At 42.5% G+C, this 23136-nt stretch overlaps 1 protein-coding gene across 2 annotated transcripts; it reads left to right on the forward strand.

The window, feature by feature from the left end:
- The first annotated feature begins 974 nt into the window (after positions 1-974).
- Positions 975-22085, forward strand: MPZL3 (myelin protein zero like 3). Of its 2 annotated transcripts, none has more exons than XM_045797887.2 (6): positions 975-1102; positions 8636-8802; positions 11612-11822; positions 13218-13383; positions 15115-15178; positions 18834-22083. In XM_045797887.2, the coding sequence occupies exons 1-6, from the start codon at positions 1030-1032 to the stop codon at positions 18858-18860; spliced, it is 708 nt and encodes a 235-aa protein (XP_045653843.1). In that variant the 5' UTR covers positions 975-1029; the 3' UTR covers positions 18861-22083. The 2 variants fall into 2 exon arrangements, with proteins under 2 accessions (XP_045653843.1, XP_045653842.1); XM_045797886.2 differs by lacking the exon at positions 975-1102 and adding an exon at positions 1167-7299 and having other exon boundaries at positions 18834-22085.
- The last annotated feature ends 1051 nt before the right edge of the window (positions 22086-23136 follow it).

Below are 23136 nucleotides of genomic sequence, written 5' to 3' on the forward strand. Positions count from 1 at the left end.
GCCTGGAAGTCAATCATGGATAAAGTTAGTTTACACTGGATAAATATGTGTGCATTTCCACAGAATTCCACATTGCTTTGGACGACTGGGAATTGGGCACGATAAACTACTTAGTTTGGGAGCTCTTCTGAAGGAAGGGTATCATCTTTTTTATTTGGTACTCTTACATTACCTTCTCAATAGAGAAAATCACTAGCTTTCAAGTCTGGTAACGGAATGGGAATTGAAAAATGAAAGCTTATTAAACTTTCCCAAAAGCTGAAGCATACTTTCGTTCCCCTCTTGTTTTCATTAAATACACACAGATTCCAAGAGGACAGGTTGACTAATGATTGGAGCAGGATACCATCCCAACTCTTTTTTAGAAGAATGGGACACCATTACTTCATTTCACTTCCAGCACTGTGAAAACATTACTTGCTCACTTCTACCACCAAAAGAGTTCCTTTTTTCCTCTATGATATGTTGTAGTCATTTCATCATTGCCACTGTGAACAGCAGTTTAATAAATACCCAATTTACGTAGGTATTGAGCTGGATGCTGTGATAGCTACGCACGAAACACGAACCAAAGACACTTGAGGTACACGTTCGTCACGAAGGCCTAATACGTATTTATTGACTCATCCTGTATAATCTCCTACGTCACTGATAACTAAATTTATAGAAACCTATTTTGAGATAGTTCAAATAAATCTGTAGGGAGCAAAAAATGACTTCTGAAGAGAGTCGGAGCTTCGAGACTATTTAGTACGACAGAATTCCATACAAATAAATTGTAATTTTTCCACAGTCTGTGGCTTACTTCATTGTCAAGCAAAACAGAATAATTAATTCTTACTCGAGACTTAATCGCGGGTCACAGCAGGTTCAGGTGTGGCTCTGGAAAGATGCCACGTTCCTATGGCAACTTCGAATCGCCATTTTGAGTGTTCTCGCGACCTCCCGCCCTGACGTCACTTCCGGTATCACCTGTGTGGTTACCGGGAGCCGTAAACAAGGTGTGCAAGCATCCAGAGAGCTGTCGGGATGCAGCAGAGCGGAGCGGCTGGAGGCCGTGGCTGCGCTCTGTTCCCACTGCTGGGCGTCTTGTTCTTTCAGGGTGAGAGCGTCGGCTGGGTCCCCCAACTTCCGGCCGGGGGGGGGGTTAGGGAAGATGGTCGGTTTTCCGGTTCCGGTGGGGGGGTCTCAGGAAAGCCCCCACACCGTTTCTGGCAGTGCAGGAAGTGGGAAGGTGTGAGGGAGCGTGTTCTCTTCTTGTATTCAACAGCCGCTTGAGGGACGTTGGCAGCTTGTCAGTGCTTTCCTGAGCCCTGGGGAGCTCGACCACCTTGCGTGACTGATTTGTATTCTGGTGATGGCACGACGTGATAGAACCACGGAGCGCTCTGGCTTTGTGGGCACGCCGTGCTATCTTGTGATGAGTTACCAGCGGTTGACTCTGCTGTTGTTTTGTGGGCTGTATGTCCTGATTAGGAAGGGGCAGTTGTAGTGTTCGGGAGTTTGTCTCAGTAATTTTGGGAAAAAAAATCATGACTCTTGGTGCTTTTATTTTTTGTAGGTGATTTCCAGGGCCTTGGAAGTAAAATGTTTTATTAGTCACAGAAAGGATGTGCTGTGTTTTCGTTACAGTAGAGACGCATTTTGTTGAAAAAGCAACTGCTGTAGCATCTTAACATTTTTAAAATACAAGAAAGAGCATATCAACTTAAAATTTTTAATCTATTAACTAATATCGTAAGTACAGTAGTCACACTATGGCGTATTCTTAGAATTTGGGTAAATTTTGCTTTCCTGAAGTTTTCAAATTGCACAAATTTCAGCCTAACCTAATTACCTTCATTTTAGGGCGCAATTATGGATTTGTGTGTGTGTGTCTTGTCAGGAAATTATATGTTAATAGAGCTAGAAACAGAGTGAATTGTTAAATTCATAACATTTCCCTGTGGCTAAGTGGGTATTTCTGAAGGGGGCCTTTGACCTAAAGACTTCAGTTGTTCTAAATCTTAGCAGGTAAGGCCAGGAAGTTATTTATTTGATGACTAATATTCATGTTGCCAGCACACTCCCTGATCCCTCCCAGCACTCTGTCATCACAAGTGTCCAGTTTTTCAGCTAAATTCTTTTGCAATATAATATTTAGGCTAACCTATCACTTCAAATAATCCCTGTTTCATCTTTCTCTCCCTCTCACGTATTCAAATATTGTCCTATTGAGAAAAAAAAAATTCTAGAAATAATGGGTGGTTTCTTAAACTTGATGTCATTTCACATTGAAAAGCATCCACCAAATATAGCAGACCAAATAATTCAAACTTAAAAATTTATTTTATGACCTGTATGTACTCGAGTTGACTTATCTTTTGTCTTAAAAAAAAATTATGGCTTTATTGAGATAGAATTCACATGCCATACAACTTACCCATTTAAAAGGTACAATTGGGTGGTTTTTAGTAAATTCACAGATCTGTGGCATCACCATCATAGTCAATTTTAGAATATTTTCATCATCCCAAAGAAAAACTCCATACACGGTAACAGTCACTCCTCACTCCTCCCTTCCTTCAGCCCCTGGCCGACACCAATCTACTTTCTATGGCTATGACTTGCCTATTCTGCACATTTCACATAAATGGAGTCATACAATATATGTTCCTTTGTGGCTTGTTTCTTTCACTTAGTGTGTTTTCAAGGTTCATCCATTTTTTTTAATATTAGGCAATAGACTTTGGTTTCATACCAGTGTTTATTTGCTTTTCCTCTTGAAAGATAGCACCCATTAAATGATTAGCTTCTTTGAATTCTCCAAGTTATAAACATGGTCCTGTTTTATCAGTTGTCATAGTACATAGAAACAATAGATTAGGCAGCCTAGAATTCTTATACGTATCTCCATTTAAGTGTGCACTTTTATGATCCAAATGTTGACAGATTTGTATTTTGAAAAACTGGGTGTACAAAACTGGGAGTTTTGTCATATTTTTTTCATTCCTTCTGTGTATAAAATTACATATATTTAAATGTGATTTTCTTGTTTTCCTCCCAAATTAAAAAAGATGCTAATTATTATGAGTATTTCTATTGTTGGCTATTTTGACCTGGCAAGAATGCTTTTTTATTTAGGAGAAAAGATAAATATCCCTCAGCACACTACGCCATGGGTGAAAATTTCTAAATAAATGTAACAGTGGATTAGTAATTTTTTTCTTACTTTATTTTTTGAGTGGAGTAGACAAATTATTTTACATCTGTTGATTGTAAACACTTAATTTCAGTATAATATATATAGAGAAAAATGAACATACCATAATTGTACAGCTTAATGCATTTTTAGAAACTGAACACATCCAGGTAACCAGCACCTAAATCAGGATATAGAATGTTACTGGTATTCCAGAAACCTTCCTTATACTTCCTTCAGTCATTATCCTTCCTTTCAGTCATCATCCTTTCTCTCCCAAGGGGAACCAACATCCTGACATGTAGATTAGTTTAGTTCATCCATGGGTCTTACTTTTCTCTACACATTTAAGACCCACTTATCCAGTGTTTAGATTTCAGCAAAATGACTTTACATATTGATAATTGTAGAAAAATCATGCTCATGAATATGGAATTCAGATATATTAAGAAGTTGGTTGATAGGTAGATTTATTAATGGTGTACTTACTATAATTCAGTAACCAAATTTTGCTCAGAACTTGTAGTTTCTATGCTTATTTTGCAATGATTTTTGTTTCATAAAAAGGAAACTGTGCTGGTTTGGTTCAGTTTAATATTACTGAACATCCACGATGTACTAGTTTCTGTTTTGATGAGCTCAGGGTCTATTGGAGAAGACAGACAAGTCAGCAGATAATTTTAGAATCTGGTACTAAGAGAGAAATGTGGGAGCACAGAAGAGGTGCCCTTAATCTGCCATGAGGATACAGGGAAGACTTCCTGGATGTGCCGCCAAAGTTAAATCTTGGAGAAGTTAGAGATAGGGCATGAGTCAAATTCCAACATAGAGAGGAACATGAACAAAGCATAGAGGCACTAAATAACTTTCCAAGCAAATTTTCTGAAACTTATACTTTGATTGGGTTAACTTAAATCACACGTGGAGTCTGTATGTGCGTATGTAACAATCAGTGTGCAGAGTTAGCTGGAGGGACATTAATGATATTATGACTTAAAACTGTAACCCATATATTTCTTCTTTGCTCTAAACCAGGGTTGGCAAACTTTTGTAAAAGGCTAGAGAATAAATATTTTAGGCTCTGTGGGCCATAGAGTCTCTGTTGCAACTACTTAGTTCTGCTTGAGTAGCACAAAGCATCTATAGACAATATATAAATGAAAAAATATGGCTGTGTTCTAATAAAACTTTATTTACAAAGAGACATTGTAGGTTCGATTTGGCTCACAGGCCATAGTTTGCTGACCTTTGCCCTACACCAAGTATCCATGGACATTATCTCTTGGCTATCTCAAAGGCACATTAAATTTATCCAAAATCAAGCTCATGTTCTTCCCTGCCAACCCTGGTACTTTTCTAGTCTTTCCTATGTCAGTGAATGATATCGCCAAGTCAGAAATCTGGGAGTCATCCTTGACACTTCTGTTTCTCTAACATCCCACATCCAATCCACCACCAACTCTTGCTGTAAGTATTGTCTTCCTGGTTTTTTTCATGTCCACTATCACCAACTTCAACCTTTCTTTATTTCTCATTTGACTATTGTAGTAGCCTTCTAAGTAATCTCCCTGTATTTACTCGACTCCTCCTAAGTGTCTTCCCTAGAGTGATCTTTTAAAAATGAAAACTTCATCATGTCTCTTCTCCTTTAGTCCCATATTTAAGTATTTTCCGTGGCTTCCCATTACTCTAAGAATAAGGACCCAAATCTCTGAGGTTCTGCATGATCTGCTTCCTGCTTACTTCCTAGCCACATCTTTCTCTCATGTTTTTTGTGTTGGAGCCATACTCCCTTCCTTTTAGTTCCTTGGCTGACTGTGCTCCTTCCTGGCACAGGACCTTTGCATATGCTGTGTTCTCTGCCTGGAATGCTCTCCCTCTCCTCACCTTGTCACCCTTCCTTCAGAGCTCAACTCAAACAGTAACTTTTTCAGGGAAACTTTCATTAACCACTCCCTTCTCCTCTACCATAACTGGTGCCATTCTCATAGTCACTCTCTTTGTCTTTGCTTTGTAGTACTTATCAGATTTTGTAATTATACATTTGTGTTTATGATTGGGTAATGTGTTGAACTTTTGCTGTATTTTAAGCCCCAAGATAGGGAGTGTATTTATTTTGCTCACATTTAATTCCAGGCTCAGACAGTGGCACAAAACAGATCCTCAGTAACTATATGTTTGAAGAATGAATGAATGGATAAGAGTACTGTCATGGAAGCCTTGGGGTAGAGAAGGATAGAGAAGAGCAAGGAGTCACTGCACGAGAGAGATCCAGTAAAATCAGGATAGAAGAGTATCTATTGGAGGTTTTATCAGTTGGATTTTGTAGCTTTAAGACATGATGCTCTTTACCAGAAATGGTAGTAGAGTCTGTATTGCACCACAGGGGCCCAGAAGTGAATGGGAAGAGAGGAATTGGAAATGCCGGGTGTACACTGCTCTTTCACAGAGTTGGCCTAGAAAGGAAAGAGAGGGCAGTAGTTGGTAACACGTTTGTTGTTTTTTTTTTGTTGTTAAGGATGGGAGAGACTTCTTTGTGTTTAGAGGCTGAAGGGGGATAGAGTCCCTCTGGAAAGGAAGAGATTTGAAGATAGTAGAGAGGGTTTTTCTGCTGAAGCAGGGCTTGGTGGGGAGGGATCTAAGGGCAGAACCAAAGGGGTTGGCCTTGTGTAGGTAAAGGGGTACCACACCCTTTCAGATTGGAAGTAGGGGTGGTTGTAGACACAGGAGAGTGCATGGCTGGGCAGTTTGTATAGCTTTAAATTTCTTGAAAAAGTAAGAGGAGACGTTTTCTTCTGAGAATGAGGGATTTGGAGGTTGCGTAGAGGGTGGTGAGAATGGCAGAGGTTGGAGGAATCAGAAAGAGGAGCTGACCGAGGCTGGTTAAAGGGTCATTGTGCCTCATTAAGGGCTCAGCGATAGATGGAATCCACGAATTTCTTATGGTAACTGTCTGTGCAGTTGTGTGATTTTTCTCCTTCAGTGTGCACCCGCCACAGTCTAGGAGTGGTCATCTAGGGCTGAGCTTTTCCTGAACGGGTGCACTGGAAAGAGAGGAGTGTAGAGGACTTAAGAATGTTGGAAATACTGTAAAAAGGGGATAGGAAGAGAGATGGGTGACTGAGGAGCACACTTTGTTCCTATACTAGAGTTTTTGGTGACCTGTCCACCTCTTTCTCTCAGTCTGCCTCCTTCCCTCGGAGTTTTTGCCCTTGAGGTGCTTGTGTGCAAAAGGGGAAATCGAGGGCAATCAACAGTACATGTGCTTGAGTAGCATTATGTACTAACTGTTAGGAGGGCAGTGAAGAAAGAGCAGTGAACTGCACCAGGGAAAGCGTCACAGACGGGGCTGCTATTGGAGCAGGGTTTTGAAGGTGTGTGAGCAGGTGTGGTAGGGGCAGGTTGGATTGGCAGAAATGAAGAGAGCCTTCCAGACAAAGCCATATTCAGAGAGTGGCATGAAAGGACAGAGTAAATTTGGGAAACAGAGGACATTCTGGGCATGGTGAAAGGGATGGGGGGGGGGGAGGTAGGTGGGTGGAGAGGCAGAAGTTTGGGGCCAGATTGTCACTATGTGGATTTTATTCTATAGCCCAAGAAGGAATTATTGAAGGTTTCTGAATGTTTGTGGTGTTCATTTTAATAACAGCTAACATATATTGAAAGGTTCTCTTTCAGAGGCTGTGCTAAGCATTTTATGTGTTATCTTATTTAATGTTATTGGATCCTTACAGTGATCCAGTGAAGTAGGTCTTGTCATTCTTCTCATTTACTGAGTAAGGAAATTGAAACTTGAACAAGTTAGGTAGCTGTGATTAAAATCTCACAGCTAGAAAGTAGTTGGGCTAGAATGCAAATCCAGGTCTATTTAATTCTAAATCCATGCTTTCAAATCTCTTGTCTGTACCTACATTTTAGGATAAAGTAATAGTATCGGGAGAATGTGGATTATCTGCTGGATCTTAAATGGTGTGTAGGGTGGGTCGGGACTGAGGGCTTGGGAGAGAGTAGGGGCTGAGGGATGAAGGCTTTCCGGGCGAGGAACAGCGTTTGCCAAGTCATGGAAGGAACGACAAGTTTAGCATGGCAAAGTCAGAGTGGATGTGGAAGAAACAGAGGTAAGGCTCATCTTTGGGATGGGTCAGATGCTTATTAGAGTTGTGAGCTCAGTCTTGGTCTCCTTCTTTTAAGAAGAATGTGAACGGACTAGATTGTCTTGAGAGGAGCAAGGAAAACGATTCAAAGCAGACAGAGGTAAAGGTGTTGATGACTCATAACTGTGTCTGTGATGGGAAAGGTTGAGAGAGTGTAGGCAGAAATGAGGAGGTGCACTGGGCACTTACTCTGGGGTAGGCAGGCTTTCCAGTGTTAACACCCGTTTTAACTCATTTGTTCCTCACACTGACCTTCTAAGGTAAGTGCTGCTGTTATTATCATTCTCACCAGAGTGAGGAACTGAAGAGTAAAGGAGCTTGCTGAGACCACAGAGCCAGCAAGCCATAGTGCTGGGATTTGCATCCTACCTCAACCAGGGGGACTGCGGGTGTGTGGATGGACTGTGGGTTTGTTCTGTTCTGAATCCTCCCCACTCTGTTTGCCTTTGGCCTGCCAAAAGAATCAGGGCTTGTTGCAGTGGAGAAGAAAGCAATAAAAACAAAGTGCTGGTGACTTTCCTAGAAAATGGCTCCCTCGTGGAAGATAAATTTCTACTCAGTGTTTTTTGAAAGGGGGTTGGTCAGAATAAAGTTGGAATGCCGATGTTGGGCCTATGAGCCGGTTATGGCAGTAGTTAAATCTCTAGAGAGTTTAAAAATGATATCTTATTTTTACATTTTAGAATGCATTAAATTGTTCTGTTTTCCTCCCCATGATTTACTTTTAATGGACGCGGGATTCATTAACCAGCTTTAAGAGAGGAAAAGATAAAACACGACTAGACAGAACCTGGGGGCAGTTTTCTAAAATTCTTTGAAAAAATTTCCTCTTCTCATTTCCTGTTCTCATTTTGCTGGTGGTTGAGAAAGTGGTAGCTTCAGGTTACAGCCAGGCTGTACGCAGGGGCAAGTCCCTTAGATCACAGCAGCTGCTATAATTCCTGGGGTGTCAGTGTGTCAGGGGGGTTGCACGGCATCGCCTTTTAGCTGCTGTGGGCGGACCTACTTGTTTGTACTGCATTTAACCACAAGTCTGTATTTGGAAAAATGCTGGTGTGATTAAGTTTTAGATTTTTACCCAAGCATCCATTCTGTGATTTAATATTGTAAGATGACAAAAATACTACCCTTGATTCATGCAGATACCTGCTTCTTGTCCTTCCGGGCTTGCCTGAGAAGATATTTATTTTATTACTCTGAGAGCTCGAAAAATGATAGTGTCTCTGTATTGCTCACTCACATCTGTTATCTATCCCACCCAAATGCTTACCTTTTAAATGTTTGGGCTTGCTTTGATTAGGTGTTCACATCGTCCTTTCCTTGGAGATTAAAGCAGATGCCCACGTCCGGGGTTATGTGGGAGAGAAGATCAAGTTGAAATGCACCTTCAAGTCGACTTCCTCTGTCACTGACAAACTCACCATAGACTGGACGTACCGACCCCCCAGCAGCAGTCGCACAGAATCAGTGAGTGCTTCCTATTAAGGAAATGTCTTTGAGTCTTCAGTGGTCAACAGCTCTGGACTCCCTTTTATTCCAGGTCCCAGGCATACCTCAGGCCTTCTCATCTTAGAATCAAACATGAGCTTCTACATAAATAGAGGAAGATGAGCTTCTATCCTGTATGGCATTCATTTGGTCATGTAGGGCTTTTCATTTTTCCATGTGAGAATATTGTAAATAAGCTATAGGAAAAAAATTGTCAGAAACTCCGAGGAGATGTGGTTTAATTTGTTTCCCCTTTGTTGTTTCCTTTTGCATGTTATCATTGCTTGTTTTCAGATTCAAGCTACTAAAAAGAGTACCTCCAGTACTGTGGGATAGAAAAATTCTATAGGTCCCCATCATAGACATCTTTTCTCATAAAGTTGCTCATTTCCTGTGGTATGAGGTTGTCTCAATGGGTGTATCTGTTGGTATATCTGTACTCTGTGGATTTGTCTTGGCCTCGTCTCCTAGTATATAAACATCTGCATTGATTTATATGGCTCCCTTTGAAGGAGATGGTGGCACCTCGTGTGGGTGACAGATGGTCTTGCAGTATTAGAAGCAATATACTTTATACACACATATAAAACACATTTATGGTTCAGCTCCCATTGTGGATGTCTAATTGAAGATTGCAATGCTGTAAAAAACCCTTTCTCTTTATGCTTCCAGCAATATCTTTAGTTCAGAATAGATGCTATCAAGAATGCGAATGTCATAGCTGTATGTAAATTACATTTTTGAAAGTATCCTTAATTCTTTTATCCTGTTTCCTTTATTGGAGAACTTTCTCTTTGATTTTAATATATAAGCTTTGAGTTTTGTTTTAGGACCCATTATCGAATGCCACATAGCTAGGAGCCAGGTAGGGGTTTCCCTCGAAGGCAGCTAGGAGTCTATTCATGGTTGCTTTTTCTTTAGATTTAAAATAGTTCACTTTATTTCCAGTGGTCAGAAAACTATGGCTGGCCTTATTTGACTCTGCTTCCTTGACCAAAAGTAGGACAGAGCGTGCAGTGGGAGATCTTCTTGGTTCAGAAACCTTAATTGTAAACAGCAGTTCCTGTATGCTGCTGCTTTCTGTGAGACTGGTCAGAAAGCAAGCTCACGCAAGTTGGAATCAGTGGACCCGTAAAGTCACGTTACCTGATTGCCACAGTCCAGGTCGAGTCAGTCAGGATTCTGTCAGACTAAGAGGTTGGCAAGGATTTGGGTATCACCAGTTCAACTTGGAGCTTACAGGTTAGATTATTCTTGAAGATACACAGCAGGCCTTGTTTTGTCAGAAAGAATTTCAAACCCTTCTATATAGATGCTGATAATCAGTGGTAGGCATTCTTTACCTCCCTTTGAGTGGGTGGGTGTGTTTTTAAAGATTTTATTTTTAAGTAATCTCTACACCCAACATGGGTCTCGACCTCACAACCCTGAGGTCAAGAGTCACTGCTCCACAGATTGAGCCAGGCAGGTGCCCCTTACCTCCCTCTTTGGAACACTCATCACACATGTTATTAATTCTTAATATCTGTTTTTTCCATTAGACTGTAAAATCCATGAGAGCAGGACCTGTGCCTGTTTGGCTCTCCCTCTGTCATTTTGCTTAACACAGCGCCTAGCACATAGTAGGTGTGCCATAAATATTTGTTGAATGAATGCACGAACAAATGAACTGAGAAGTGATTCAACATCTTCTCTGGGAAGCTGCTTTTCAGAATTGAGCAATTTAGTGGTTGTAAATGGGGAAGTACCAAGTAAACAAAGAAAGAGGAAAGCCTTGAATCTTGCATAAGAGAGAAAGATCATATTGTCTACCTACCACCAGATCATATTGTCTACCTACCACCAGAAAGATCATATTGTCTACCTACCACCAGATCATATTGTCTACCTACCACCAGAAAGATCATATTGTTTGCCTACCACCAGACATAATGAGGTGCTTCTGGTGGCAAAGTGACCGGTCACCAATGTGAAGAGGCACCATTTTAATTCAATGTACATTCACTGAGTCCTGATCATGCATTTGGCTTGGGGTTTTTATTAATTGCCAAGATAGATAACTCAAGAGAGGCTTGGTTATATTGTACCTACTTTTGTTTGAGATTAAGCCGAAGTTTCCCCTGCCCACATACTGCCTGTGTGCCTTTGAATAACTCACTTAGTTTTTGGCCTTGTTTCCCTTTCTACAAATTTGGAATAATCATACCTGCCCCGTGTATCGTTCAGTGTTGTTATGCGGATCAAGTGAGTAAATCTGTGGGAATCACTTGCACACCAGACAGGACTACACAAATAATAGATGCTACTTTAGAATAGGGCTTCTCAGCTTTGGCACTGTTGACATTTTGAGCTGGAGAATTCTTTGTTGTGGGGGGCTATCCTATGCACTGCAGGATTTTTATCAGTATCCCTGACCTCTACCCACTAGATGCCAGTAGCACTCTCCCCAACTGTGATAACCAGAAGTGTCTCCAGATATTGCCAGATGTTTCCTGGAGGCCCACATTGCCCCCAGTTGAGAACTACTGCTTTAAGACTTCAAGGAGAATTTAGATCTTCGAGAGTTAGGATCCTAGGACTCTTTGGTCTATCATTTTCCTGATAAGTTGTATTAACTTGTCTTTTAACCTATAGGATGGAGGTGAACAAAACATAAAAAAAAAAGTCCAACTGAGAAAACCCATTATGCATTTGTATTTTATTTTGGACCTACTTAGCTTTACATTTTCATTGCATTTTGCAAATTAACTGTTTTGTTTGTTTGTTTGTTATGGTGTTGCTTTCTCAGATTTTTCATTATCAGTCCTTCCAGTACCCAACCACAGCAGGTACATTTCGGGATCGAATTTCCTGGGTTGGAGATGTATACAGTGGGGATGCGTCTATAAGCATCAGCAACCCTACCCTAAAGGACAATGGGACATTCAGCTGTGCTGTGAAGAATCCCCCAGATGTGCACCATAATATTCCTGTGACAGAGCTAACAGTCACAGAAAGGGGTAAGCTAACTGCCACCTTCTTCTGCCGGGTTCTGTGACTACCGTGCTGCGTACTGGAGAGGTCAGGGACAAGCAACTAGCTGTCTTTGTAAGCCAGTCTGTCAGTGGAACATTCTGCCATCCTGAACTGTCTATTAGGATGAATTTCTTGATCTTGATTTTGCAAACTGAAGTTGTTATTCAAATGTTGTTACAGTTTCCCCATTATTTATTTTTTATTTTAACTTCAGGTGACCAGAGGTCTTGTGGAACGCGTCGCAAACCCCTAAGTAAATGGAGGCTTGTTATCTGTGTGAAGCAGAAGTCATTTGATTTCCCCAGTCTGTTCATACCCTCAGTTATGAGGCCGTGGTCTTGCCCATGTGTTGAAAGGGTGCCCCTTCTAATGATGGGAGGCAGCACATTTCTTTTATGTTGCAAAGGGCGGCAGTTTCCTTTTATCGAGAAGCATGGGAAAGTAGGTTAAGGACTGACCTTTTTTCCTACGTTATTCTCGGGTGACTACTGAGTGGTCAGTCTAATCCACAGTTGGCTGTGAACCAAAGATGCACAGATACGGAACTGCATTATGGTTCGTTTTAGATGCCTTATCATCTCCCAGGTCTTTCTCAAGGTCTGTCTGTCCGTCTGTCTTTTTCTCCCCCTTTCTTTCTCCCTTCCTTTCCCTTCCTCCTCTCTTTCTTTCTTCTTCGTCTTCTTTTTTTTTTAAGATGATAACTCAAGGTTTCAAGGATACAGGCATGTTCATGCTGCAGGCTGAGTAGAAACTAGTATAGTTTTTTGGAAGTCAGTTTGGTCGTATGGACCTGATCCCTTAAAAGCGTATGCCCTTTGATCCAGGAATCCCATTTTAAATTTTATCTTCAAAAAATACAGGTAAATACGAGGATTTATGTACAAGGATGATCATCATAATGTAACTTGTAGATTCAAGGAATTGGAAACAGCTTCAGTGTCCAGCATTACAAGATTGGTTCAGTAAATTACTCAGTGTGGTAGAATCCTGTGCAGCCATGACAAAGTAACACTCGGAGGGAATTTTTAATGACCTGGGAAAAATTTATCATATATTACATAGAAAGGGGAATTTAGAAATAGTCCGTAAAAAATACGATCCATACTTCTAAAACTAGGCACTCTCCTCCCTATCTGCAGACCCGTACGCGCATACTCCTAGAAAGAACACCGAACGGGTGGATACCAACGTGTCAGTCCTATGTAGTGGGATGATGGGTGCATTTTTGTTCTTTGTACTTTTGTGTACTTTCTCCCTCTTCTATAACAAGTTTATTCTTGTTGTAATCAGAATACAAGAGCAAAAGTAAAATCTAACTCATGTCAAAGAAGGCCCTTTTGCATGTGTCTCCCTCTCAGCTTCCCTCTTTCCTCCTCTAGGTTTTGGCACCATGCTCTCCTCCGTGGCCCTCCTCTCCGTCCTTGTCTTCCTCCCCTCAGCTGTGGTGGTGGTTCTGCTGCTGCTGAGGATGGCGAGGAAGTCTGCAGGGCTGAAGAAGAGGAGCAAGTCTGGCTACAAGAAGTCGTCTATTGAGGTTTCAGATGAGTAAGTTCAACTGGAGCCCCGAGCACTTAACCCCTTTCCTGTTCAGAGCCCTGCTTTGTGGCAGGTCCCCAGAGCCCTGAATGCACCCCTTTCCTTTTTCCCAGGTCCAGTTTAGTTCTGCCGAGGAGTACGAGAAGGAAGGTTGGAAGTGAATGTAGTGGATATTAACTTGGAGAGAGAGATGGAGGGGTGAATATAGGGTCCTAGTCTCTGCTTTGGAAATCAGACTGTTCTGTGCTGTGGTTCTGCATATGAATTCTGAAGTGGAGGGGCGCCTGTGTGGCTCAGTCAGTTCAGCGTCCAGCTCTTGACTGGCTTAGGTCATGACCTCAGGATTGTGAGATCAAGCCCCACATCAGGCTCCGTGCTGGGCGTGAAGTCTGCTTAAGATTCATTCTCTCTCTCCCTCTCCCCTGCCTCTCTTTCTCTTTCTCCCCCTCTCTAAATAAATAAATAAAAATTCTGGAGTGGATATCAAAATTCACAGGAAATTCCAACGAGTCAGTTATTTTTCCCTTCCCTTCTCGGCACCAAGCTGATGTGTCCCGACAGAAAATGCCTAAGCAGTGAGGAAGGCTTTAAGAGTTGTCTTGGACAGCAAAACCAGTTTAAATAAGCAAGTTGTGTTCTTGGTCAGCAGATGCTCTGAGGGGCTAATCAGATTGGGATTATCAAAGGCATTTATGAACCATCATGTTGCCAGTGAGCAGGCATGAGCCAGTATTTTCCCTAGGAGTAAATCTACTAAAAACAGGTGACAGAGGTCTGCATAAAACCCATTTTGGTTCTTCATTGTCTCTATCAGAGCTTCTTAGCCTTAGGAGGGAAGTCTTCCCGGGGGAGGGTCTGAAATGTTCTTTTTCTGCGCACGTGTGCATGTGTGTACTTGTGCATGTATGTTTATTTCATGGGAGAGAGAGTGCCCTTTATAGGAATCTGTGGCCCCCCCAGAAATGTAAAGAGCTCTTGGTAGAAATACTAAGATGTCTATTTCTAAGCACGATCTACCAAGATTCCTTATGCTCCAACCTTCAGGCCCCTTGTTCCCTGACATTTTATCTCGTTCACTCCACATGCCAGATACACAGCTTATTTTCTTCTCTAAATAAGCTGCACTCCCTCAGGTCTTTTTTCTTTTTTTTCCTCCACATGCTTTTCTCTCGCTTGGAATCCTCTCCTTCCTTCCCTTCTTTTCCTGGAAAACTCTTCCTGATCCTCCAAGACCCAGCTGGAATGTCTCCTTCTCCGGAGTCTCCCTGAGTCCTCCCCGGAGAACAGGTCACTCCCTCCTCTTTGCTGCCCTAGCAGTTTGACCTTAAGCTTATGAAAACATTTTATTACATTGTGTCATAATGTGCTTGTTAGGTTTCAACAGGTTTCTCACACCCATGAGGCTGGGAGCTCTTCAAGGGGCAGTGTTTCCTTTATGTCTTGGTCCCCAGCCCAGCACAGTGGCTCAGACGCGGTTGGTGCCCAGTACATTTCTAAGTAAATGATTGGGACCAGCTCCTATTTATTGGGCACTTGCTATGTGTCAGACACTGTGGTACGTGGTTTACATGTGGTTATTTTTTATCCCAGCACTTAAGTAACCTGCCTACTCACCCTTCTAGCAAGTGGCAGAACTGGAATTTACAGCAAGACCTGTCTGACCTCACTAGCTGTGCGCTTACGTGCTCTGCTGTACTGAGGACAGTGATTGTTCAGATTTGCTTTGTCCTTTTTCTCCAGCACAGACCAAGAGGAGGGGGATGACTGCGTAGCGAGGCTTTGTGTTCGTTGTGCCGAGTGCCTGGTAAGCCCATGCCATTTCTCTGTTCACTGTTGGTGTTCCATTTTCCTGTTTACTTAAGGGGATCCTTTGCCACAGAGGCAGCAGATGATGGGCGGATAATGTCCAGAGCAAGGTATGAACCAAGGTCTTCCCCCAAAGCATTTTGGTCTCGGGGGACCCATTCTAACCATTTTTTTGTTTTCTGTCTCCTGGGCATAGGGTGGTGTCCTTAGGTTAGGGAGGGTTAGGGGAGTCTCTGCCTACTGACAGCACCCTGCTAGAGGAGGAGCCTGTGCCACCAGGGTCATGCTAGGAGACTTTGGCTGGCTGGACTCAGAATCCTGAATTGAACTTTCCTGCTGTGCCTCAGTTCTTCTCCCAGGGAATTAGAGTGATATAACCTGTTAGGTGATTTATGGCGTTATCAGCATGAAATACCATGTTACAGGGTTGCCTGGGGAGCTCAGCCGGTTAAGTGTCTGCCTCTCAATCTCAGCTCGGGTCTTGATCTCAGGGTTGTGAGTTCAAGCCATGTGTTGGGCTCTCTGCTGGCCGTGAAGCCTACTTAAAAAAAAAAAGAAAAAAAAAAAAAGAAATATCCATGTTGGAAGGCCTGAGTGTTGATTTAAATTTGAAAAAGGCTGTCATCCCTCCATTTTTTAAGCTCTTGCTGTGATTGGTAGGCTTGTGTGGCTGTCCCAGCGTCCTAGGAGGAGAGACTGTCTGATGTGGTGCAGTTGGAAACAGGTCAAAAGCAACTTATGATCTAATATGAAACATACCTGTCATTGTAGGGCTTAAACTAGAGTTCTCTTTGTACTCACTGCCAGGCTCAGCACTTGGCCAGATGACTACAGCCCAACTGTTCACTGCAGTGTTCTTTGTCTCTCTCTCTGTCAAACTTGAGTGTAAGAGCTAAGATGAGGGGAAGGTTGAAGAGGATCTAGCAATAACCCTTCAGGGTTTGAACACTCTGATAACACAAAATAAGGTCGTGTTCGTGATTGTCGTCATCCACATTTCAGATATGAATTCATTCAGCACTTATTTACTGAGTATCTGATACGTGCCAGATATGATTCTGGGTACTTAGGAAACACATGTGAATAATACTGACAAAAATCTCTGCCCTCAAATAACTTACATTCTTTTCCATGCATAGAGAACTTTCATTCTTCAAGACACAACTGAACTGTCACTTTCTTGTAAATTGTGGGTACAAACAATAACTAACTAAATCTTTTAAAAATAAGCAAAACATAGAGTATACCAGATGGGGGGCGCCTGGGTGGCACAGCGGTTGGGCGTCTGCCTTCGGCTCAGGGCGTGATCCCGGTGTTATGGGATCGAGCCCCACATCGGGCTCCTCCGCTGGGAGCCTGCTTCTTCCTCTCCCACTCCCCCTGCTTGTGTTCCCTCTCTCGCTGGCTGTCTCTATCTCTGTCGAATAAATAAATAAAATCTTTAAAAAAAAAAAAAAGAGTATACCAGATGGTACTTAATGCAGTAGAGAAAAACAAAATAGGGAAAGGAGGTGGGATGGCTTGATACAGGGTGTGATATTAAATAGGGTGACAGGGGACACCCTCACTAAAATGATATTTGAGCAAACACCTGAAAGAAGTAGATGGGAAGCCATATAGCTGTTGTGGAGGAACATTCCGGACAGAGGAAATGGTAGGTGCAGCGACTCTGTGGAGGGGCCATGATTGGCACGTTCTTGGGACAGCAAGGAGACCAGTGTGGCAGGAATGAAGTGAGAAAGGGGAGGAATCGCTTTTGTTGATATCAGAGAGACAGTGCCATGTCTTATGAACATAATAAGTGAATGGAGTGAACTGGGCTTTTTTTCCTGATGAAATGGAATGCACTGGAGGTTTTTGAGAAGAGAAACACTATGTATTTCCAAAGGCTCACTCTGGCTCCTGTGTTGAGAATAGGTGGTACCATGGTCAAGGGACCATGACAGTCAGAGAGCCCAAATAGGAGACCTTAGCAATAATGCAGATGAGAGAAGATGGTACTGGCTTGAACCAGGGTGGTAGGAAGTGGTTGTATTCTGATTATAGTTTGAAGGGAAAGCCAGAAGGATTTATGGATGGGTCCTCACGTATCTGTGAAAGAATGAGAGGGATCAGGGATAATTCCATGGTTCTTGACTTGAGCAACTGGTGGAATCGCTAGAATAGGTGGAGTAGATGTAGACTAGAGCCCTGGAGCTCTCCAAGGTTGATAAATTGGGAAGAGGAAGGGGAATTGGTAAAGGAGGCTGAGAAAGAATGTCTAGTGAAGTAGGAGAAAACCAGGAGGGTTTGCTATCATGGGAGCCGAGTGGAGAATGTGTTTCAAGGTAAAGAGGGTGATTAACTGTGTCAGTTGCTCCTGAATCAGGTCAAGTAAAACGAGAACTTAGATTTGATTATTGGCTGATCTGGTGATGTGGAGGTCATTGGTGACCTTGGCAAAAGCAGCTTCAGGAGAATAGAGGGGAAGAAAGCCCGAGGGGGCTAAGGTTGAGAAAGAATGCAAAGAGAGATATTGGTGACAGTGGGTGTCAGCAGCTCTTGCAAGGAGTTTTGCTGTGAAGAGATGCAGAGAAATAGGGTGATAGGTAGGAGGGAGATGTGTGTCAAGAGTTACTTTCTGTTTAAGATGGGAGAAATGATAGCTCATTTGTATGCCAACGGAAATCATTCAGTAGAAAAGGAAAAAATGATGCTACAGGAGGAGAGGGAGGTGGTGGGAGTAGCTCCAGAGTGTGATGCCCAATGGGGATGCTGACCTTAGAGAGAGGCAGGGAGAGGGGATCCATAAGAAGAGTAAGGAAGGCCACGCAGATGGGCCCAGATGCAGGTGAGTGCATAAACATGGTGACTGGAGCTCCTGGCAGTTCCCTGCTCAGCACTGTATTCCACATGTCAGGAGAAAGCAAGGTCATCTGCTGAGAACGAGGTGAGGAGGAAGGGCTGGAGGTTTGAGGAAAGAGGGAAAGGTATGGAACAGTCATCCAGGAGAATAGGAGAACGATGGGCCCGAGAAATGTGGCGTGCCAGGTAGTTACTAATTGGCCACTTGAAGTTAGAAGTAATGAATACAAGTTTAAATAATAAAAATAAGAATAATGGTAGCCGTAGCTAATCTTGAATGAGTGCTTACACAGCGCTAGGCACAATGTGGAGTGATTTCTGTACATTGTCTCATTCAGTTCTTGTCGCCTTTCTATGAGGTATCTGTATTTTTTATTACCCCCCCATTTTACAGATAAGGAAACTGAGGCCTAGAGATGTTTAATAACTTTACTCAAGGTCACACAGCAGCAAGGGGTGGAGCTGGCGCTGGAACTCAGGGAAACCGAAAAACCCAGGCTCAGCTACAGTTCTCATGTTCTGCTGCAGACGGGCGCCTTTTCGTGTGTGTTGAGGTTTTAAAAAATACCCACCATGGAAAAGGGAACTGTTAGGATGTCAAAGCAGAAATTAGTCCAAAAGACAGCAAATGTATTGAGGTCCTGTGAGGCTTCATGGGAATGCAGGTGCACTGAGTCCGTGCCATTTCAGCGTCAGTGTCACCTCGTGCTGAGTTCTGTCGAGGGGTCCTAGCACGACGTCTTCATCTAAACTCTGACAGTCACATTCTACTTCATATCAACACCACAACTGCTGTTCTTTCCCTCCAGGACTCAGACTATGAAGAGACATATTGATGAAAGTCTTCATGATACAAGAAGAGTCACCTGCTGGCCGAAGATGTCCCGTTCCACTGGCAGCTAAAGCCTCAGAGAAGTGGAGCTGGCTTGGATGGCGGTGATGGTGGATTCTGGAAGTCATCAGGAGAGACTTCAGGAACCATTTATTTATTGAAAAAATGTTCTTTTTATATTTATAAACTGTTCACGAACTCTCCAAAGAAACTTATAACTACCCCTTTTAATAAGTTACACTCTAGTTGAATGAAGGAGTTCTCTTCTTGAATAGAAAGACACTTTTTGTTTCCCCTGTGCTCTTGAATGTATTACATATTTTCTTCCAGTTATTTGAGGGGAATCCTAAATGTTGGCCACACCGTGGGTGCCAAAATAGCTTAAAAAAATGAAATGGAGCTCGTAGCTTCCTGATGTGCTACCAGATGAAGTGTTTGTTGGGGATCAGTGTCCCTTGTTATTTGCTCCATGAACGTTTTCAGCTGTGAATCAGCAAAGAGCATATACTCCTGGGTTTCATGACACTATCAGTTGTGTCTGCGTGACTTGGAACCCTAATTTCCTTTGAGTTGGCAGGGCCAGGAGTCCATGTTTTGCTTTGACCGGGTTTTTAAAGTATTAAAGCATCATCAATTTATAATTAAGGAAGGGAATGGTGACCTAAGGGGTCCCTTTCTTTTGTCTTGCTAGGTGCAGTTTCTTACTTTACTTTCTTATAGCTGACTGATTCGTGGTTTCCCTCTTGATGTCCCAGATCAGAGGCAAGAAAAACTTTTTGAAAGGTTTTTAGTGGGGAATGTAGAGAACCTTTTCTCAGTTATTTGCGAGGAAATGCTCTTTTTTAACAAATCCCATTCTGGAGTTCAAATGTTGGATTGACTTTAATGATTGACTCTCTGTTTATAGGAAATAGTCTTTTGAGTCATTCTTCAGAACTTTTTTGTGTTCTAAAATGCACCAAACATGAGTGAGCTAAGGTATTTACAAACAGTTTTTGCATAATATTTGATATAAGGAAGTGAGGTGGTACAAAACCTCTACTTCTCGTTTCTGTTCTCTGATACCTTATATCGACTTCCTCCACTTTCCTTCAGCAACCGATTTCATATTTTAATTTACATGGGATTTTCTGTAAGCCATTAGAAAATACGCGGGACATGTCTGGAAGGATCGACAGTGTAGTCCTCTGTAAAAGAGCGAGAGAGTTTACTTCTCAATTATGAGAGACAAAAGTTATCCCCTCCTCCCATCTTTGTTTTTTTCAACAGGGGAGTCCATGGTTCTTCACTAGGTGGCTCGGGAGGTCTCCATTATTACAGCATCCTACAGCATATACATTATATAAAAAAATCACTTCGCCAGGATTCACTTTTAAAAATTTGGGTTATTAGTTCTGGAAGTCATCGGTAAAGACTTTAAGAAATATGACATAGGTTTGGCCTGGCCTCTCTTGTCAATCCAGTCCATACAGAAGAGAGTCTGGTTAGTTAATTAGACATTATGCTTTTCGCCTGGTCACATAAGGAAGTGGGAGAGGAAAAGACACATTGACTGTTTATTTCCAGTGGTTAAGCCTCAAAGTCTTGAGCTCCTTGGGCTCGTCTGGGGCCAGTCTAGTGAGAAGTCTGACACCTCAGCAGAGGAGAAAACATGTTTGAGCAACGAGAGTAAATACTTTGGGCTCTAGGACATTTGAAGATAGAGATCTAATTGTGAGGCAGACTTCTTGTGGGTCCTCGTGTCTGAGAGATGATGCTACGGGAACCCAGCTAAAACCACATTTCATGAATTGAGGAACTGGTTTTATCTGGGTTTTCTTGTGATTTCCTTTCGGGCATGTTATGAGGATTAATCTGGGGTAGTACGTTTGTCCCTTTAGGTAGATGGTGCTCTGGGGATACTTGGTCATTGTTATTTTGTAGCCTTGATGGTGATTTGAACAAGTCCCTTTCTTCTTAAGTGATGGAACAGTAGTGTCCTTCACGGGAAGAGAGTAAGCTGATTGCTTAGTCTGTTCCATGGCTTTAAAAGGTCACATCAGTCATAAGGGTGCTATCAGTGTCCTTGCTCATCTCTCTCCTGAGTCTGGCTTACAGCCTTACAGCTTTTCTTTCTTTCTTTCCTTTTTTTTTTTTTGTTTTTTTGTTTTTTGGGGTTTTTTTGTTTGTTTTTTGTAAGATTTTATTTATTTGACACACAGAGAGAGACAGAGAGAGCACAAGCAAGGGGAATGGCAGGCAGAGGGAGAGGGAGAAGCAGGCTCCCCACTGAGCAAGGAGTCTGATACAGGACTCGATCCCAGGACCCTGGGATCATGACCTGAGCCGAAGGCAGACGCTTCACTGACTGAGCCCCCCAGGCGTCCCTCCTTTCTTTTCTTTCTTCCTTTCTCTCTCCCCCAAAGGAGTAAAAAGCAGTGTTTGGATACCTGTCTTCCTTAAGGATGGAAAGAAGTTCAAGTTTTTTGTTTTTGTTTTTTAAACTTACTCTTTTAATATCTTCTTCTCAGGTGCTCTTCTCTTTTTCTTTCTGCTGCTCTGGATGCGGAGCACGCTGTCTGAAGACCAGCCTTGTCTAGAGAGGAAATTTAATTCTGAAAGCTTCAGACGGAGTGAAAAGCCTTTCAGAATTTTTCTTTGGCTGCTGAAGGCATTACTCATGGTTACATTACCTTAGAAGTTTTGCACATTGAGCTCTTAATTCTGTTACCAAATGTGAATTTATAAAATGCTTTGTGTTTCCCATGGGGCCTGTTACCCCAGGCTTCTTGGAGAATGTCTTAGTTCTCTGCAGCTCCCAAAGTGTGCACTGGTGCTTCAGGAGGGAATGTTGTACGTCCCTGTGCAAAAAAATTGTTGGAGGCCAAATCCCGAATCTGAAAGTTCTATTGTGTTACTCCCTTACGGTTCCAAATGAGAGCCGTAAGAAGACCCATAGGGAGTGGACCAAGACTATCGTTTAATTGTGCTACTGGAAACTTTGCTGCCAGAAGAGGCAGCTCCATTCCTCTGACCCCCGTGTCGGACTGTTGGACTATTAACAGCTGCATTTCTCTGCGGGTTTTTTTGTGTGTGGTGCTTTTTTTTTTTTTTTTTTTTTTGCAGGAGCATGTGCACTGTTGGGCCATATGCACAGACATCGTGACTCTTGAGATCTTTACCACATCACAATTAATAAACTGCTTTGCACTTTCTGGCTACTTTTTGGTGTGTGTCTACTTATAAAATGAGAGCCGTTATATGGAAGGGGAGGAGGTTGTGGTTTCCAGCAGCAAGCAGCCGCTCGTCTCAGCTGTACCCCTGCAAGAACCTGCATAGATTCAGTGGTCTGAGGGAGCCAGCTCACACAGCAAGAGCTGATGGTTAAATTCTTAGGAATTTTGCAAGCCTATTGTTAAGTGGTAGCTTGAAATAGGCCATGGTGGGAGTATCTATGTAAGTTGCTGGCTTACCGTGCAACCATGTGGCATTGTCCTTGAGAGAGCAAGTATTCAACAACTTTTCTTTTTATTATTTTTTAAAGGTTTTATTTATATATTTGAGAGACAGAAAGAGCAGGAGTGGGGGGAAACGGCAGAGGGAGAAGGAGATGCAGGCTCCCCGCAGGGAGCCCCACGAGGGGCTTGATCTCAGGACCCTGGGATCATGACCTGAGCTGAAGCAGACGCTTAACTGACTGAGCCACCCAGGTGCCCCTTTAACAACTTTTTGAATGATACAGGACGAGTTCCAAAAAAATAGGTGGCCATTTGTAGATCAAGCCAAGGTTGAAGGTGTGTACATTGAGAACACTTATTTTGAAGTGGCAACTTACAAGCAAAAGATACCTTGAAGTGAAGAAGCTTTGAGTTCTTATCTATGATGTCCAAAATGCCCAAGGGGTTCTCTGCGGGAATAACGCGCTACCTGTGTTTTGTAAATACTGACATCACATGGTCAGAGGAAATCAACATGGTAAGTTGGAGGACTGAGCAGGCCTATCCTTGGAGGCAGGGATTGAGTGACTGGCTGGCTATATTGTATTGCCGTGTTGAGAGAAAAAAATGAGAGGTTGCTATATTTTTTAAAAAATTAAATTTTATTTTATTTTTTATTTTGAGGTTGCTGTATTTTAAACAGAGCAAAACGTTTCATGTTCATCTTAAATTTATTGTATTTTGTTTGCATGCAGCTTATTTCTTTCTCGGGGAATGTTCGCCTAATGCTGTTGGAGACCTCACCCTCGCCCTCGCCCTCGCCCTCGCCTTCAGAGAGCTTGTAATCTAGAAGGGGAGATGGCA

The sequence above is a fragment of the Ursus americanus genome, chromosome 16, assembly GCF_024610735.1.
Source record: "Ursus americanus isolate L20-20 chromosome 16, mUrsAme1.1.p, whole genome shotgun sequence".
In the NCBI taxonomy this organism is placed as follows: domain Eukaryota; kingdom Metazoa; phylum Chordata; class Mammalia; order Carnivora; family Ursidae; genus Ursus; species Ursus americanus.

Bases quoted from the DNA above. Each gene is read 5' to 3' on its own strand.
- MPZL3 (XM_045797886.2), top strand. From the start codon at position 7,203: ATGAAGGCTTTCCGGGCGAGGAACAGCGTTTGCCAAGTCATGGAAGGA. The intron at 7,300-8,635 runs GTAAGGCTCATC...TGCTTTGATTAG, and splicing joins TGGATGTGGAAGAAACAGAG to GTGTTCACATCGTCCTTTCC. The intron at 8,803-11,611 runs GTGAGTGCTTCC...TTGCTTTCTCAG, and splicing joins GCAGCAGTCGCACAGAATCA to ATTTTTCATTATCAGTCCTT.